Source organism: Sorex fumeus, unplaced genomic scaffold, assembly GCF_029834395.1.
Source record: "Sorex fumeus unplaced genomic scaffold, SorFum_2.1 ptg000018l, whole genome shotgun sequence".
In the NCBI taxonomy this organism is placed as follows: domain Eukaryota; kingdom Metazoa; phylum Chordata; class Mammalia; order Eulipotyphla; family Soricidae; genus Sorex; species Sorex fumeus.
Genome location: NW_026606075.1, coordinates 4,724,165 through 4,742,251, shown reverse-complemented (window position 1 = coordinate 4,742,251; position 18,087 = coordinate 4,724,165). Strand labels below are relative to the sequence as shown.

At 44.9% G+C, this 18,087-nt stretch overlaps 1 protein-coding gene across 1 annotated transcript; it reads right to left on the bottom strand.

Annotated features, from left to right (window-relative positions):
• Positions 1 to 631: 631 nt before the first annotated feature.
• RIOK2 (RIO kinase 2) lies at positions 632 to 17,362 on the bottom strand. Its single transcript, XM_056112528.1, has 10 exons — positions 17,253 to 17,362; positions 15,289 to 15,427; positions 14,107 to 14,223; positions 12,053 to 12,228; positions 10,394 to 10,482; positions 8,124 to 8,315; positions 7,474 to 7,566; positions 6,224 to 6,691; positions 4,254 to 4,347; positions 632 to 878 (listed from the first exon to the last, which is right to left on the bottom strand). Exons 1-10 carry the CDS (start codon positions 17,316 to 17,318, stop codon positions 714 to 716), a joined length of 1,599 nt encoding a protein of 532 aa, XP_055968503.1. The 5' UTR covers positions 17,319 to 17,362; the 3' UTR covers positions 632 to 713.
• Between the last annotated feature and the right edge of the window lie 725 nt (positions 17,363 to 18,087).

Genomic DNA, 18,087 nt, shown 5'->3' with positions numbered 1-18,087 from the left:
AAGTGGAAAAGGCTGGGACTTGAAATCAAGCAATTTAGTTTTTGGTAATGATTCAAAAACCACCACAAAAAGACACCTATTAGGAACAGTACTAATCTAGAGTGCAAAAATTTATGTTAAACAAACAAAAACAAAAATGCTTCTAGACTGATGGGTGGAGGCAAATGGGAGTGCATGGGGCCATTGGTGGAGGGAAGTGGACAAGAAGGGACCAGTGTTGCAACCCTGTATGCCTCAAACCCAATCACAAACAACTGTAATTTCATGGTGACTGAAAACAAAAACCAAAAGTGCTACATAAATTTAAAAAACACCAAATATTCCTTATAAAAGTTTTTTTTTTTTGCTTTTTGGGTCACATCCGGCAATGCTCAGGGGTTACTCCTGGCTCATGCACTCAGGAATTACTCCTGGCGGTGCTCGGGGGACCATATGGGATGCTGGGAATCGAACCTGGGTCGGTCCCGTGCGAGGCAAATGCCCTGTCCGCTGTGCTATATCACTCCAGCCCCTTTAAAAATTATTTTTAGAAAACAGATTTTCAGCAGATTTTATCAGTCAACTAAAGTATATGGAAAATGGCATTGTTTTAACAGATTTATATTTATTCTTTAGAAGACATCAGAATCAGTCAAATGTATAAGAGTTTATTAAGGGATGCTCTGGAAGGATTAAAAATATATATATACAGAAATAGTCATGACATAAACATATTAATCTCCCCAAAAGTTGGCTGCTTCTAAGCTTGATTTTATATTTTGCATGTTTTCTCTTCGTTGTTTGGTGAATACATTCGCTTCCCCTTTCTGCAACCGACGTCTGGCAGCTGCTTTTTGCTGTCTGGTCAACTGGCGTTTCACCTTTTGTTTTACCAGTTCCTGGAAAGATTCCATGAATTAATATCACTCTGACCATTCTGATGAGTAAATAGACAGCCAATAAAATGGGTTTATATTACGGCTGTTTTTCAAAGTTCTGTTAAGATCATGCATCAAAAAAATTCCAAGTATGACAACTCTATACAAACCAGTCATAAAATGACATTCTAGCCTTCTAGTCATAAAATAGGGGAAATTAAATTCCTAATGGAAATACAGACGATGGCAAATAATCCTTTGACTAACACAACCATAGTGCCACCTGGTGTCCATCAGAAAAACTGAGAACAAAATAAATCCATAAAAACTAAAACCAACCCCCATAACAATAACCCCCCCAAATCCCAAACATTCACAAAATAAAAGGATTTCTCCTCTGCCTTACATGGTTTAGAAGTAGGAAATTATGTTTGAGAATATCACAAATGCTGATGTAATATGTCCCAGAGTGTCTCTGAAATTAAGGTGAAGCAGTAAGATGCAAATCGCTATTCTTAGGGGGGAAGGCACTGAGATCTGGGGACACACAGAATCCTTTCTCACAACAAAAATCATACATTGGAATCACTTATCATCATTGGGCTGCCAAATTATGACTTATGAAAGTGAACAGACAGAAAACGTGAATTTTCTGTTCAAAAACCCTTTCCGCCAAGTGCCGAAGCCTGCTCTTCAATGATTTCTAACACACATCAGACACCACACCAGACTGAAGCAAGGGTCGGGTTAGTATGATGCAAGGCATAACTCAGCGTTTGTTCCAACACTGACTATGGGTCTGAGAGGTACAAGGTGTAGGATTAAGGTGCCCAACAGTGTTTCCTGAATGGACCCACCTGCAACCTAAAACTTGGAAAACGAAGAATAGCTAGAGGATATGGTTACGCAAAGAAAAAAAAAAAAAGGAATTTTTTTGTACTGGAGGACCACAACTGGCAGTGCTCAAGGATCATGCCTGACGGGGCTTGGTGGACCATATGGGGTTTGAACCTGGTTGGCTACATGGAAGGCAAAAAGCCCTGATGTAGGATAACATGGGTTTGTCGTTTCTGCCTCGCCACAGGGAGATTAGGTTTTTTTGGTTACTCCCATCACAGTGCTCCCATTCCTCTGTGTTTATTTGTAACCTCTTTCTTTGTGTTCTGCTTTCCCAACCAGTGAATCACATTTATCTCCCAATAAGACTCTGTTAACTTGTAAATATTGCTTTTCTCCTCTCCTTAGTCCAATAACTTAATTAACAGCTTAATTCTAAGTATTATTATTATTATTATTTTGTAATGGATACAGTAAGAGATACATTAAGCTTGTAGGGTGGCTCTCCCAGGGATACCTCACTATTGATCTCAGACTACAATGCTCAGGCCAGATTAGTCTTCCCTAACCCTAGCAGGGTCCTAATCTAGTTGTTACTTTTTGGATCATGACAGCATTTGTCTATGACCATGATCTTAACTTACAGTTAAGTATTATGGCGCTTTGGCCTAGCCCATTTCGATGCCAGGGTAGCTCACAGCTTGCCCTGGGTCCATTCAGTCCCTTGTCGGGACCCTGCTTTTGGGGTGCTAGGAAGTAAGGGAAACTGAGGCTTAGGTCGAGAGAACAGATGCCCACGAGTGAATATCATTTGTAGTCAATTAACTCCCAAGTTACAAAAGCACGGCATTAACTGTCTTCCTGTGTCTATACAAAAAGGACATCACTCTGAATTAACTATGCAAAGGTCTTAAGGAGAAAACCAGTAGGACAAACCAATGGTATCCTACATCCTACCTGCTGTACTATCGCTCTAGCTCCAGATAATATTGAATTAACGGTGTTAACAAGCTCAGGCTCCTTCCGTCAGAGAATTCTGAGTGTGAAGAAAGGAAGAGAAGGATTCTGAATTCACAGATGCACATGGGCTGAAGAGATTGTGCAGGGATTGAGGGATTTTCCTTACATGCAGTTTACCCAGGGTCAAACCCTCAAGCCTCACTAAGAGTGATCCCTGAGTTCAGAGCCAGGAGTAAAACCCTGAGCACCTCAGATCCAATACCCCTCCTGAAAAATAAGCACACTGAGAGTGGTCTGGCTTCCTGGGTGGGTCCTGTCTTAGGGAGGTCACCACAATTGAAGCCCACAGACCACCTGGTTTCAGTTCTCAAAGGTCAGGTCTTCCTAAGTCCTGGGTACTGCACTCAACAAGTGCTCAGGGCTTACTTTCTTGCTCTACACTCAGGGATCACTCCTGACGGCCTCAGGGAACCACGGAGGGTGCCAGGAACTGACTCCCTTGCAAGGCAGATTCCACTAGATGATCTCTGGCGTCCATTTTTCTACTTCTAAATTTTAGAATCAGCCAATAAAGCAGATGCATCTGCACACTGCAGCTATGGTGTGAACATGCTGGCTATGCCTGAGCTACGTCAGGAAACCTAGCAGGGTGTGTACATGTACATGTGCTCTGAGTCTGGGTAGTAAGTAGCTCCAGTGCCACTTAGGTGGCAGGCCCAGTGATCCAGACACAGGATGGCCTCCCAGCACCCCTGGGTATGGTCCCTCCCGGCCTACCAACTTTCAAAACAAAATTCACCCAGTGTCCCCCGCAAAGCTGCCTTAAGTGAACAGAGTACCCTTCTCCCCCCACCAGCTGCACCCGAGGCTGCTGTTGGCCACCCTGCCGGACTACTGCAGTGCCCTCTGCAGGACATTCTGCCCACAGTGAGAAGCAATGCTCGAGGCCAGGACTTTGAGAGAACCTTCCCCACTTCTTTCGGTCTGAAAAACTCGACACAGGCAAGCGCTGCCAGAAACATCTTGACTCATTCCGCATCTGAGTCTGCAGATTGGAGTTTGCTGAGTCTTCACAACGACACATTTCCATGACTCACTCCACATGAAGCTGTGTGACCACACGTGACAGTCAGGCTCACACTTTCTGGTTGGATGGACACCAAGCTTCTTGCCATTTCCCACCTTCTTTCCTTAGAACCCGTCCTGCCAGCTGCCCTGTGGCTCATGCCATGCCCCCACTGATGTGATTTTCACCTGCAGCACCCCTGGAATATCCCAGGGGTTCACTGGGAATGGTATGAGCCTGGCTGAGAAACACTGATCTAGACTGCAGGAGAATCTACAAAAATCCCCCTGTGACTGAAATTCCTCTGTATTTTATCTTTCGATTTCAAGCTAAGTTACATCCAGCCTTTCCCTGAAAAGCTCTGGATAACTGCAGCTAAAAGTGAATTCTTTTCCCTTTATTACTAAATTTGCTCTTGCTATACCTGGATACTGATAACAAGTGAACTGTGTGTTTGAATGACCCTTACCATGCATCAGCTCAGGAATGGGGTACATGTAAATGATCTAAGAGAATGCTGAAAGACTATTTACCGGAGGAATGGTTGAACAGCTTAAAACACTGCCTGCAGAAGTGACACTCAGAGTTCGTGTTCGAGACTGGTGAACATTTTCTATATCTTCATCTCTAAAATGCAAAAATCCAAAATTACAATTTATCAGTTTTCATAATTATACTCAATTTCACTCCTGATGTGCTGGTAAGACAAAAAAGGGCAGACAATACCGCTGAGTTCATGACTTTCAAAACTGCTGAAGGTAGAAATCCATACCTCAGTCCTACGACACAAACATTTTCTGGTGTGTTCTGGTAGTTACTGTAAAAATTTTGGAATGGCAAAAATTCATGACCATCAAAATTTATTGTTTTCCCCAAGCCAGTCTTTACGATGAACCCTCTCCTCTTCTGAACTATACAAATCTACCTCTCCTAATTTAAATTAATGGGACTCCCTCCGGCCATTTTCACACACCACAGTATCAAGTGGAAACAGCGTCTGCTACATGGCCTGCTGGGAGAAGGCAAAGAAAACCGCCACTAGGGAAGTCTCAACCAGATTCAGATTGGTCAAAGTTTTGACTTCGTAATGCGTGGCCTAACTCTGGCTTGGCTTGGCACCACGCAGGGTGGGAACGGAGCTCAGGCCTGGTGCACGCTTAGCACAGGCCCTCTCCCAGGACGGCCTCAGTGTGGACCTGTAGCTAGTTTCCAAGAAACTCAGATGGTTTCTAGGTTCGGCAACAACTATTATACTATGGTCCTACTCTGGATAATAAAAGTTTTGTTCGACATCTGACCAAGAATGCTCATCTAGAAACCATTCTGTTTTCAGAAGACTATTTCACCAGTATGGGTTTTCTTTCAAGATCCTCATCCTTGATTTTAATTTCACATGTTTATTATTCAAGTGGCAGTAGCTCCAAGAAGAGATACAGAGCTACCGGGAGAAGGATCAAAATTCTCACGTTTTGTTTGCTTTCTAGAGAAAGAGGCAGCGTGTGATGTAAGTATGAATAAGAACTGAGAAATGTATTTTAAAAGTGTACTCCTGATTTAATTTTGTCACACTGCTATTCTGAAACAAAGCTACTTTAATAAACTAACTGTTCAGTTCTGAATAAGATATCCTAAATCTTATGAACTAAATTTTAGATCTCATGTTAATCTGAGGTTAATATTTGTAAGAAAAAAAATCTTAAGATAACTTAACATTTTTTTTTTTGCTTTTTGGGTCACCCAGCAATAGTCAGTGGTTACTCCAGGCTCTGCACTCAGGAATCACTCCTGGCAGTGCTCAGGGGACCATATGGGATGCTGGGATTCGAACCCAGGTCGACCACATGCAAGGCAAAAGCCCTACCCGCTGTGCTATCGCTTCAACCCCATAATATAACACTTTTAACTATATGGAACAAATAAAAGTGTTCGATCTATCAGAGAACTCATGGCAGGTAGATTTTAATTATATTACATTGATCAATTTATCCAGTTTTAACTAATGATCTCTTTTGTGAGGAAAAGATAAACAACCCTAGAATAACAACCAGCTGCACATACAATCTGTCAATTCTGACTATCTTGAAAGTCCTTTATAAAAGTCTTATTGCAATGTCTTACAGGGAGCACATTCCCATGTTTGCTGGACTATCATTAAATGTACAATCACAAACACGTATGAACTCACCCATGCCAAACCTGATCCACATATTGAGAAACCTTAGTACTGTCTGTTCTTCTATCTACAGCCTGATCAGTCTGTCACGAAACCTATATTCACTAAGTGCAAGTTCCCAGGCTGCATATGAGGGGAAAACTTCTGAAAAATCTCACCAGCAGACCCTGGAGGGTCAGTCAGCAGGACAAAGGGTGTTTCTGTCTTACCCAGCTGGTGCAGAAGACAGCTGCCACACTCATTTCGGGGGAGTCACACTGCACCCCTCCTACAGCAGCACTGGAGTCTCGTCTCCAGATCAAAGCGGGAGCACCCAGCAGTCATGCATACCTGAGCAGCCCGGGCTCCAGGGGCGGGTGCAGGGCAATGAGCTGAGGGCACATGTCTCCGCACTCATCGGAGCCCGCAGCCAGGTCATCGTTGTTGTCACCTGTCTGTTTCTCCTTGGAGAACTCAGCCAGAGAAGTGCTTTCTGCAACCTGCTCTTTCATCTCGCCTAGCGCCTGACTGAGCTTGGTCATTCTGAAAGCCTGTGCGCCAGGGTGCTCTGCCTCTTCCTCCGGGAGGTCCCAGGCCCCTGAGGACCCGAGCCCATGGCCAACTGAGGCAGCCACAGAGTGTGGCATCCTTCCGTCCTCTGCTCCGGGTGCTTCTTCCTCGGACAGCGAGGAGCCAGCTCCATCCCCTGCATCCTGGGACTCCTCGTCGGGGCCCGCTGGGTCAAGCAGCCCGTCATCCGCTTGCATTTCCTTTGTATAGCCGCTGGCAGAGACCTCAATGTCCAGAGAGTCCTCCCTCCTAGAACAGGTCACACAGTGAGCAAGAACGACATCGACCTGACCGTCAGCCATGCCACCGCTGAGGACACACATACTCGTTTCACAGCCTAGCATCTCAGAAACCTCTTCTCTGCCTAAACTGTAACACTGAAATTACCTAAGTATACAAAATCAAAAGGCACCCATTCACCATTATGAAACAGGCCAATAAAAAGTGACAGACAGCAGCAGAAAGGCCACAGAAGCTTCAGCTGCCATTCCACTTAGAAAATTAACTTCAAAGGAGGTGAGAATTCTTTTACGTAAAGATTACCCCCATGCAAGATAATTTAACTAAGTACATAAAATGAGGAATCGAGAGCCCGGCAAGCTACCAAGAGTATCTCGCCCGCACGGCAGAGCCTGGCAAGCTCCCCGTGACGTATTCGATATGCCAAACACAGTAACAACAAAGTCTCCAGTGGAGACGTTACTGGGCCCGCTCGAGCAAATCGAAGATCAACGGGAGGGCTTTACTTACTTACTTACTTACATAAAATGAGAAAATCTGGGATCGGAAATGTATATGTATAGCAGAAGTCAGTTATGTTCCCTCCACCCGTCATCAGTAAGCCGGCCTCGATGAAAGCAAAGGTGGTGTTTCCTAGCTCTTTAAAAGTCACTGTGTTTATATACCTTATAGAAGTTTACAAGCACCAGCAATTATAAGGCCAGTGGTCACTAGCTGAAATGTTTTTCAGATGAATGTGTTAATTAGACAGGCCTTTAAATGCAAATACCTTAGGCAATCAGAGTACATACTTGATATCACTGAAAGTTGGGTAAAGCTCGCTTTCATAGTTGAAGCGCTTCATGAAGAAATCTCGAATGCACTTAACATCTCTGTCAAAATACCTGCAAAAGCAAGACCTGTTTCAGTGGCTTATTTTTATCTATTAGCCATGAAAAAATCCTTTCTGTATGCCACTTCATAATTCCTACACGAAAGAGAAAATATCATTCATTATTTAAAAAACTAAAATTAGAGTTCCTCAAATATCAGCTGTTATTGGCACGAGTCCCATGATTAGAAAACTCAAGCTATCCCCATAACTTATAACTTATTAATCCTCAGTACTTCAAGTTAAGTCACATTAGTTCCTTGTAAATTATTGCTGCTTAAACTTGGAAACATCATAGAACGCTTACAATTTTGGTGTCTGTATAATGTACTTTTATTTGGGGACTCTTCCTTTATCTTATTGAAAATGGCTTATTAGCTGTCATCTGAAGATAAATCACTCAACAGCTGGGGACTCATGTTTTAGCACTGTTTGTTGTAAACATTGCTTATAGTCTATTTTGTAATTATGTATCTTGCTCCTGAATAAAGATATTTTCTGAAGGGAATCTTGAAGAAGAGCTTCCCTGAACACAAGCTGGGTAGAGCACAGGCTTTACAGTATACAGACCATTCTGCGTTGGGATGAGAAGTCGAGACCATCTGCGGAAAATCAATCATGGTGATGTGGTCCTCTTCATCCAAAATGAGATTGAATTCATTGAAGTCTCCATGAATCAGCCCATGATTCGCCAGCTTGACAATTAGCTCCATAGCTTCATCATATACTGATGCAGGATCTTCAACCTGGTGTATCTGACATCTGAAAGTATTTATGGATTTTCAGTGAGGGTCTGTGATTTACAATACTGTCTGTTAATGCTAGGGTTTCATGCATATGACACTGCTCCTTCCACCAGTGTCCACTGCTCCCTAAGTGTAGGACTGCAGTTGATTCTGTATTTCCATTACCATGCCACCCTTTCTTCAGCCTTCCTGAGAGCCAAGCTTCTCTCCATGTGCTTTCTCTGAATGTTACCCCTTTCCACTCCAAGGGAGTCATTTAAAACAGGCGTTCAAACACTTTGCTATAATGAAAGAGCTTTTCTCATTCCTACCATTGGCTTCAATCAAGGTCGCTCAATCAATGACAATTCGGTCTTTATCAAATCTGACCTGCCAGTCAACTTCTTGCTCCTCCTTTAAACACCTGCCTTACTTACAGAATACCACCAATTTTTGAGCTCCCCTCTTTCTGCATTGCCCATTTCTTGTTACTCTCTTTGGACAGTTCTTCATCTTCTCCCAGACCTCCAGATTTTCAAGCTCTTCAAATGTCAATTCTGGGACTTTTTGTTTTACTGAGACTCATTCTTGGTGACTGATGCAAGTTCATGGGTTTAAAATCAGTGGATACATTGATTCAATCTTGACTTCTCCCTGGATTTGTTAGACAGCTCTGACTCAGGACTGTATACCAGTGGAATCTTCCTATCCTACTTTTAAACTACTCTTCCCACATCCCTTCCCCTTTCTCAGAAATGGAAATACATTGGGCTCAAAGCAACTTGGGTCTCCTCTTTCACCTGCCCCTTCTCTCTCATCAATAGACGAGTCCAAATAAATCATATTGCCTCAGCCAGAGTGTGACTGTTTTTCACCACCTTCATATGACTGATTTGCGGGACCTCACTTCTTTTTAATTTTTGGGCCATACCTGGCAATGCACAGGGGTTACTCCTGGCTAGTGCACTCAGGAAATACTCCTGGTGGTGCTCCGGGGACCATATGGGATGCTGGAAATCGAACCTGGGTCGACTGTTTGCAAGGCAAATGCCCTAACCACTGTGCTCTGGACCCGGGACCTCACTTCTTGCCTGAACAATTATAACCATCTCCTAACCTGCTTTCCCAACCCTGTCCTTATCTCAATGCATCAACCAGAATGATGACCTGAGACTTTGTCAGCTCAAAATCTTCCATGATCTCAATCAAAGATTGAAATGTCTTGAAATGGGGGCTGGAGCAATAGCACAGCGGGTAGGGCGTTTGCCTTGCACGTGGCCGACCTGGGTTTGATTCCCAGCCTCCCATATGGTCCCCTGAGCACCACCAGGGATAATTCTTGAGTGCAGAGCCAGGAGTAACCCCTGTGGATCGCCAGGTGTTTCCTAAAAAGCAAAAAAAAAAAAAAAAAAAAAAAAAAAGTCTTGAAATATATCAAATTGAAATGGTCTTCACTTTAAAGTTTTAGGCTGAATATATTTCAATAAATGGACACCCTCTTGTAGCAGTTACTAGGATCTGGTTTCCTACTGCTTCTCAGAGCTCAAACAATGAAGATTCCTCCCTGCATTCCTCAAGCTCGGCTCCAGCAGCGCCTCTCCGTTCCCCAAACAGGCAGGCATGTATCACACCTAAGCCCTGCCTGATGCTCCGCTGTCCCGGAACAGTTTCCTCTCTCCTTTCAGGATTATGCACAAAATAACCTCAGCAATGCAATTTCTTCCTGACTACCCTATGCTAAGTACCAGCCTTCTATGACTACTCTGGAACATCATATCCCACTTATGTTTTTAGGGGTCCGAGAGGGAGTTTGAGCTATACCGGTCAATCCTAGGGGCTATTCCTGGCTCTGTATTATTTGGTGGCAGGCCTTGAGCTAGGGTTGGCTGGGTCAGCCTGCTTAGCGTTCATCCACAGCGTTGACTGGCATGTCAGATATTCCCTTTTTTAGCTATTTATTGTATGTCTTCTACTACCAGAATCTAAGCTTTCTGTGAAGAATTGCTTTGTTTTATTACTGCTAACCCTAAGGCAGTGCCTGACATACAAGATTTAGTATAAAAATCTGAATATATGAAAAATATCAGAACCACTGTTTTATGAATAAATACTTACAGAGGGTAACCACTTATGAGTTCCATGACCACAGCATGGCGGTTATAATCAACTGGCTTTGGAACTGGAAAACCCCTCTCATGTAATGCCTGAAAAATAAGAAAACAATGTGAACCAATAGAGAAGTCATCACTTTTTAGGAAAAAAAAAGTAAATGTACCTGCCCACAACTAGATAAACAGCAGAACTTCACAAATTATAGTGACACATAATCATTTATATGTGACTAACTCACAACAGTAGATGAGAAGTACACAAAAACAAAATTTTAAACCAGCTTAAACTCACTTTTCCACCAAACACTAACTACTGAAAACGCATTAAATATTTAGCACTGTTATGATAATAAACACCAGCGTAACAAAGCCTTAAATAAGGCAGCTTTAAGTTTCAGGATATTTTATCAGTTTCGGGGTATTTCCCTTATATTTTTCTAAGTTTCCATCACTTATAGACGTGTGCTAAAAATTCAAATGGAAAAATAAATTGTAGAGTCTGCATTATTTTTATTTGGTTTTGGGATCACACCCAGTGGTGCTCAGGGCTTACACCTAGCTCTGCACTCAGGGATGACTCAGGAGACTATACGGGATGCCAGCGTCAGTCGTGTGCAAGGCAAGTGCCCTACCTACTGGACTCTCTCTCCAGCCTCTGTAGTTTGTCTTTTGGCACTTTTGAAAATGAACTAATTGAGTGACGAGGCATTTTGGTTTATGAAGTACCAACCTTTTTAAAGACCACAAAATGGAATATAAATAGGGCTGGATCGATAGCATAGCGGGTAGAGTGTTTGCCTTGCACGCGGCAGACCTGGCTCACGCGGCTGACCCAGGTTCGATTCCTCCGCCCCTCTTGGAGAGCCTGGCAAGCTACCAAGAGTATCTCTACCGCACGGCAAAGCCCGGCAAGCTACCCGTGACATATTCAATATGCCAAACACTGTAACAAGTGTCACAATGGAGACGTTACTGGGCCCGCTCGAGCAAATTGACGAACAACGGGAGGACAGTGACAGTGACATGTAACAATATACACAGTCTAATATTCTGGGTCAAATGTGACATTAGACCACTCACAAATTTATCTTTTCCCTCACATTGAACTTATTCTGTCCAGTATCCTACAATTTCCAAGGTTCTCTCAAAATATCTGCATTTGCACTCTCTGGCATCTGCAAATTCTGCCCTTTTATCTGTGTCCCCAGCAGTAATGCTGGGCTCGCCGGCTGTGACCCAAAAAAAAAAAAAAAAAAAAAAACCAAACACACCCAATATTCTATTGTTGACTAAAAGGATGAATCAATTGTTTTTCTTTTTGGGTCACACCCGGCAACGCACAGGGGTTACTCCTGGCTCTGCAGTCAGGAATTACTCCTGGCAGTGCTTGGGGGCCCAAGTGGGATGCTGGGAATCGAACCCAGGTCTGCTACATGCGAGACAAACGCCCTACCCGCTGTGCTATGGCTCCAGTCCCGCTGTTGTGGTTCTTCCACAGAAACAATCACCAGGAAAGCAAGTTCAAGGGTTAGACGTTTTCTGTAGGGTTCGGGAATGAAGGTAGGGAAATCTGGGGTAACTTGGGGACTGATGTCTCTATCACTATAACCATTTAGCTACAAGTGTTACTGGGCTGAAAACTGTACAATCATTTAAAAAATACCTTCATATAGGCAAATTCTTTCATTGCAGAGAGACGAGATAAGTAAAGCCAAGACACGTTATGCCTGTGTTTATGGTAATCACGCTTGTTTTTCAGGTTCCGAAACGAGGTCCTTCCCAGCCTGTGAAGCTTTAATGCAAACTGCTGGCCTTTTTCATCAGCAATAATGTAAATATCTAGAGCCAGATTTAAAAAGGGTTGTTAGTCACATTTCACTCCAATCACCGAAATATTTCTGAGTTTGAATTTATTTGGATCAAATTTTATCCTAGTAAGTTGGAATACTTTCCGTCCTGTAAAACTAATTCCTGTAAGAACCGGTAAGACAACAGGTATCAGGATCTACGAGTGGTGTGACAAAGGTTCACGCTTACAAATGTGCTCAATGCTCAACTCACTGATTCTGGGGGTGTTTGGGGGCCACACCTGACTGTGCTTAGGAGCAGTTTCTGGCTCTGTGCTCAGGGATGACCCCTTGAGGGAGCCTACGGCGTGCCAGGGATGTAGGGTTGGTGGGATGCTGCAAGGCCAATGGGCGGGTGGCTTAAACCTGATACTATCTCCAGCCACACTCAATTTAATGGAGAAACATCTCTCTGCTTCCTAGTGTCCAAAAAGTAAACCTTCCAACATCTTTCCGTAAGAGTTGTTGGAATATAATCCTGTGATAAATCAAAAGAGGAAGTTCTTCCCAAAGTGTTCCAACTATTTAAACTAGTTAATATTTGCAATGCTGGTATTGTAACATGTCAAATTATTCAGGGTAATTCTAGACACCACGTCTCTACTGAGAGGCAGTCTCTCACCCTGTCTGAAACACAGATCAGTGCAAATTTTGGAGGAAATGTATGAAGAATTTTAAGTGTACATAACTTTTACTCTAGTGATTCAATGTCTAACAATGCATCACAAATTTATGTGCAAATCTGCAGAGAGGTCTGTAAGTCTTTCACACCACAACAAAATGACAACGAGGTGTGTGGTGTAAAAAGATGCCATGGGTAGTGAACACACAAACGCGGGAGACCATGAAATACAGCTTCCTTTCACCTCGGATCTGAAGGTGTGAACACACGCACACATTACATACACAGAACCCCAGGACATTATGTACTTGTATTGATGCAGGGAGCTTCTAGAAAGACACGTAAGAACAACAGTGACAGCTTTGAGAAGGAGAAATAGGAGTTTTGGTGAGGAGTAAGATTTATGTCTTACTGTATGACTATACTTCTGTGAAACTGCTCGTCTTACAGGCTGTGAAGTCTTTAAAAAAACCATGATTTTTTTTTAAGTAGAAAAAAACAAAAAGGGAGGCACATCTTAAGAGATGTGTTCCTGCTTCATCTTATACAAACACAATGCTGCTCTTAGTACACTTGTGCGACTTATATGACCATATGGAGATGAATGCAAAAAACACAGAAAGCATACAAACAGCAGAGTGATCTCCCCTGGGGTATTTGTGCTAATAATCCTCTTGTCTTTTAATTTTAGTTTGGATATTTTAACTGTGGAGGATAAGCATTGTGTACTAGGGAATCGTACAAGGGAAATACTTTCTGGTTCTTTATTTCTATTTCCTGCCTAGAAAAATAAACAAACACTCCTGCATGACGCTTCATAATGCCTTTTCTCCCTTTTACATGGAAGTAACTCTGCCTTCCTGATCATACGGCTCTGACGTAGAAATGGGGTGTTTGATATTCAGTGTCTTCTACTGCTTCTTCATTACATATTTTAACTATTCAAAAGTTCAATTCATCAGCTATAAAATGAAAGTAAATTATCTGTTAATGTTTTGGTCATTAAAAGAAAACTGATCTTACTAACGGATCTTGCTAACTTGCTAATCTAGTAAAACTGATTTTTTGGTGATTGATTTGTGAAAAAAAAAAAAAAAAACAACAATTTAGCAAACTATGGGTGATTTCACAATCTGTGTTGCTCTGACCAACAATTCTAATTCTGCTTTACTGGCCAAGAAGGGGAAAACTAAGAGATGAGTGCTTCGTATATACAGTGAAGGAAACAACTGTGCTATCAGCACTTACCAGATTCTTTGCCAACGCCTATTTGGTTTCCCACAGACTCGACGACTTGTCTAGCGGCGAGAGTTTTCAATGCCAGGTAATCGTAGCCTGCGTTTGTCAGCCGATAGCCCTGCACAGCTAGAGAGGCCAGAGGAAAAAGACCAGACCTCAGACACAGTATATCACTAAGTTCAGTCGGTACAGCTCGGGAGAACTTAAACACAGGAAGTCCTAGCTGGTAAAATTTGATCCCGTTTTATGAATGCAGCATTTCCTTTTATCACTGTTTTCCCACAAACTGATATTAAATGCGTGTCACTATAATCACAAATCACACAATCACAAATCATCCTGTTAGTCGTCGATTGCCTCGAGCAGGCCCCAGTAACGTCTCCTTCATCCTAGCCCTGAGATTATATTCAAGGCTCATTAGGAGAATGAGACCCATCATTGTTACTGGTATTTGGCATATTGGGTACGTCACGGGGAGTTTGCCAGACTCTGCCGTGTGGGCAGGCTACATTTGGTAGCCTGCCAGTTTGTCCAAAGTAGGAATGTCACTATAATAAGAAACTGAAAAGTGGTAGTACTGTTGAGAAACTGGCGTATCAATCTCATCAGTTTATTTTATGTCTTTTATAGTAAAGAAGTCACACACACTTTTAATTTTTTTTTTTCTAGTCATGACTTTGGCATTTTATGAGAAGGACAGCTTTAGTGCGGATGGTTTAGAGAAGTCATGCCCTTCAAGTCCTTTGCCAGGTTATATTTCACAACGACGGCAGCAACAACATCTCTACACTACTTGCTCTTGTGTGACTGGAGCCTGCTAAGCCTCTCTCTGGAGGTGGAGATGATTTTCTCTCCTCCTTGACTGGGAGGGCCCTGTGACTGCTCTGACCAAAAGAATACAGCTGGAGTATACTATCCTGGCTCTAAATAGGACTTTTTTGCAAAGTGCAGCGCCTGCTGAATACCTGCTCTGGGGGAAGTCAGTTAAAATAAAAACAACACAAATGGGCTGGAATAGTATAGTGGGTAGGACGTTTGCCTGGCATGAGGCCGATTGAGTTTGATCCTCGGCACCCATATGGTCGCCAGGGGTGATTCCTGAGTGCAATTCCCCGCCCCCCACCGCAACCCCCGAAAAAAAAAAAAAAAGAAAAATCATTAATGGTGGCCGTGAATCAACCAAATACTTACTTTTGGTACGTTCCCAAGCAATGAGTTTATGTTTCACTAATTCTCTTAAAACTTTATTACAGCCACCATGTTTGAGGCTGGCTATGGATGCAATCAAACTGCAGGGAACTATTTCATGATTCTTCATGCCCATTTCAACCTGAAACGAAAGGAAACATCACAGAATTATTACCAAGACAGAGACAGTCTATTCAAACTTTGTCAAGGAATAAACTTCTAACTTGTCTGGCAAAGCAATTTCCCAACCAATTGATTATGGGACATCATCAAATGCCATCTACTAAACTGCAGGCACCAACAGTAAGGACTGTAAAAGCTCAGTGGTGGTTCCTGACGTGACAAATACTAAAATATTTACTGTCATCTAAATATTCGTCTTTAAGTACCAAACCTGGGCATTGTGGGGAATTAAAAAAAAAAGTCAATGCTTTACTCCTGGAAAATGTATTAGCTAACGGCGATAATAAGTATATAGATACCTATTAGAATTTGGGAAAGATAAGACCTTAAAGAAAGACCACTGGCTGCAACAGAATACACTTTCTAGCTGCAAGATGAATTTCAAGGGCACTGTATAGCACATGAGACTGACCTGGAGAGGAGATGCAGGAGTGTATTAGAAGTAGACAAGAGACTATCAAGACACACACACACACACACAAAGGAAAAGAAAAAAAATAAAGACTTGTACGGGACACCTGTGGAAAAGGTGAGGATTGGCAACAGCTAGCAGATTGGTGCTATAGAATTCAAGACAAGGAGGCTCACTCCTGGCTGGGATCCAATGCAGTGGAGCATCTGAACCGGGGTTCGACCACATTCAAGGCAACCCGTAACACTCTACTCTCTCTCCAGCCCTTTGACTTAACTTTTCAAGTCCAAACATGAAGCTTTGAAAGAACACAAAAGGACCCCATGCGAGTCACACTATATAGTTCTCACTGGTTCCTAACTTCAGGTTTTGCAAAAATGAAGGAGCACTCCGGTGGTGCTCAGGGACTGCTCCAGGCGTGGTCAGGGGACCCAGGCGACATCAGGCACGGGTTGATTGTGGTGGTGCCAGGCACGTACGCTACTGACCCCCCCTGTGCCATCTCTCCAGCTCCGTGCTAATACGCTTTCTGGCTAGCCAGCAATTTCCCAAGATTGATGTACCAGGCATCTGACACTTACAAAAAATGCATTGACTTTGGGGTCACATCCGGCGATGCACAGGGGGTCACTCCTGGCTCATGCACTCAGGAGTGACCCCTGGCGGTGCTCGGGGGACCAGATGGGATGCCGGGAATCGAACCGGGGTCGGCCGCATGCAAGGCCAACGCCCTCCCCGCTGTGCTATCGCTCCGGCCCCCGCCAAAAGCGTTGAGCGACCGAGAAACAGCGCAGCAGAGCAGGTCGGGCGCTTGCTTGGCAGGCGGCCGACCCAAGTTCCACCCCCAGCATTCCCTGCAGTCCCGAGTCCCGTCCGGGGTCCCCAAAGACCCTAAGGAGAAGCAAACAGCACCCTGCACCCTGCAACGCGGAGGGCTGCACCCTGCAAGGCCCGCACCCTGCAACGCGGAGGGCTGCACCCTGCAAGGCCTGCACCCTGCACCGCGGAGGGCTGCACCCTGCAACGCGAAGGGCTGCACCCTGCAAGGCCTGCGCCCTGCACTGCGGAGGGCTGCACCCCGCAAGGCCTGCACCCTGCAACGCGAAGGGCTGCACCCCGCAAGGCCTGCACCCTGCACCGCGGAGGGCTGCACCCTGCAACGCGAAGGGCTGCACCCTGCAAGGCCTGCACCCTGCACCGCGGAGGGCTGCACCCTGCAAGGCCTGCACCCTGCAACGCGGAGGGCTGCACCCTGCAACGCGAAGGGCTGCACCCCACAAGGCCTGCGCCCGGCACCGCGGCGGGGCTGTCCCTCGGCCACCCGCTGCTCGGGCCCCGCCGCTCTCCCGCGGCGTCCCAGCCGCCTCCTCACCGCCGTCAGGACTCGGAAGTCATCGCGGCTCAGGTAGCGCAGCTTGGCGGCGTTCACCTTGCCCATGGCAGCTCCGGGAACGCGGCGGGCCGGGACCAGCGGCGCCCCGAGAGGCCGTGGGCCGGGATTCGCCGCGCGGCGCCAGCCGGCGAAGACCGCGCATGCGCCAGACCGCGCGCCTGCGCCGAGGCTCCCGGAAGCGCCGCCGTCCGCCGCTCCGACCCGGCGTGCCCCTCGCCTGCGAGTTATTGCGCCTGCGCGTCAACTGCAGACACGCCCAGACTCCCGGAAGCGCTGCAGCTGGGGGCGGGCACGGCGCCTGCGCCGCTCTCGGGACCAGGTCCTGGCAGGTGCACTTGCGTGCCCCCTACTAACGCGTACCAGGCAGACGTTTTCCAAGCATTTAGAAGAATAAGCAGGCACCAGCGATTCTGTGTTTTTTCTTTGAAAAGTTGTGCTGTCTTGGGATTGGCACGGCGGTCTGTCAGAAGTGCCTCTACAGGATGCTACTTTATTTGCGTACCTATCGGGTCTGACAGGACCCACTCACAATCAATCATAGTCACAAATCATCCTGTTATTTGTGGATTGCCTCGAGCAGGCCCCAGTAACGTCTCTTTCATCCTAGCCCTGAGCTTATATTCAAGGCTCTTTAGGAGAATGAGACCCATCATTGTTACTGGTATTTGGCATATTGGGGACGCCACGGGGAGTTTGCCAGACTCTGCCCTGTGGGCAGGCTACATTCGGTAGCCTGCCAGTTTGTCCAAAGTAGGAATGAGATAATGAGATGTCATAATAAGATGTCACACCCACCAACTGGCCCCCTGGCGCC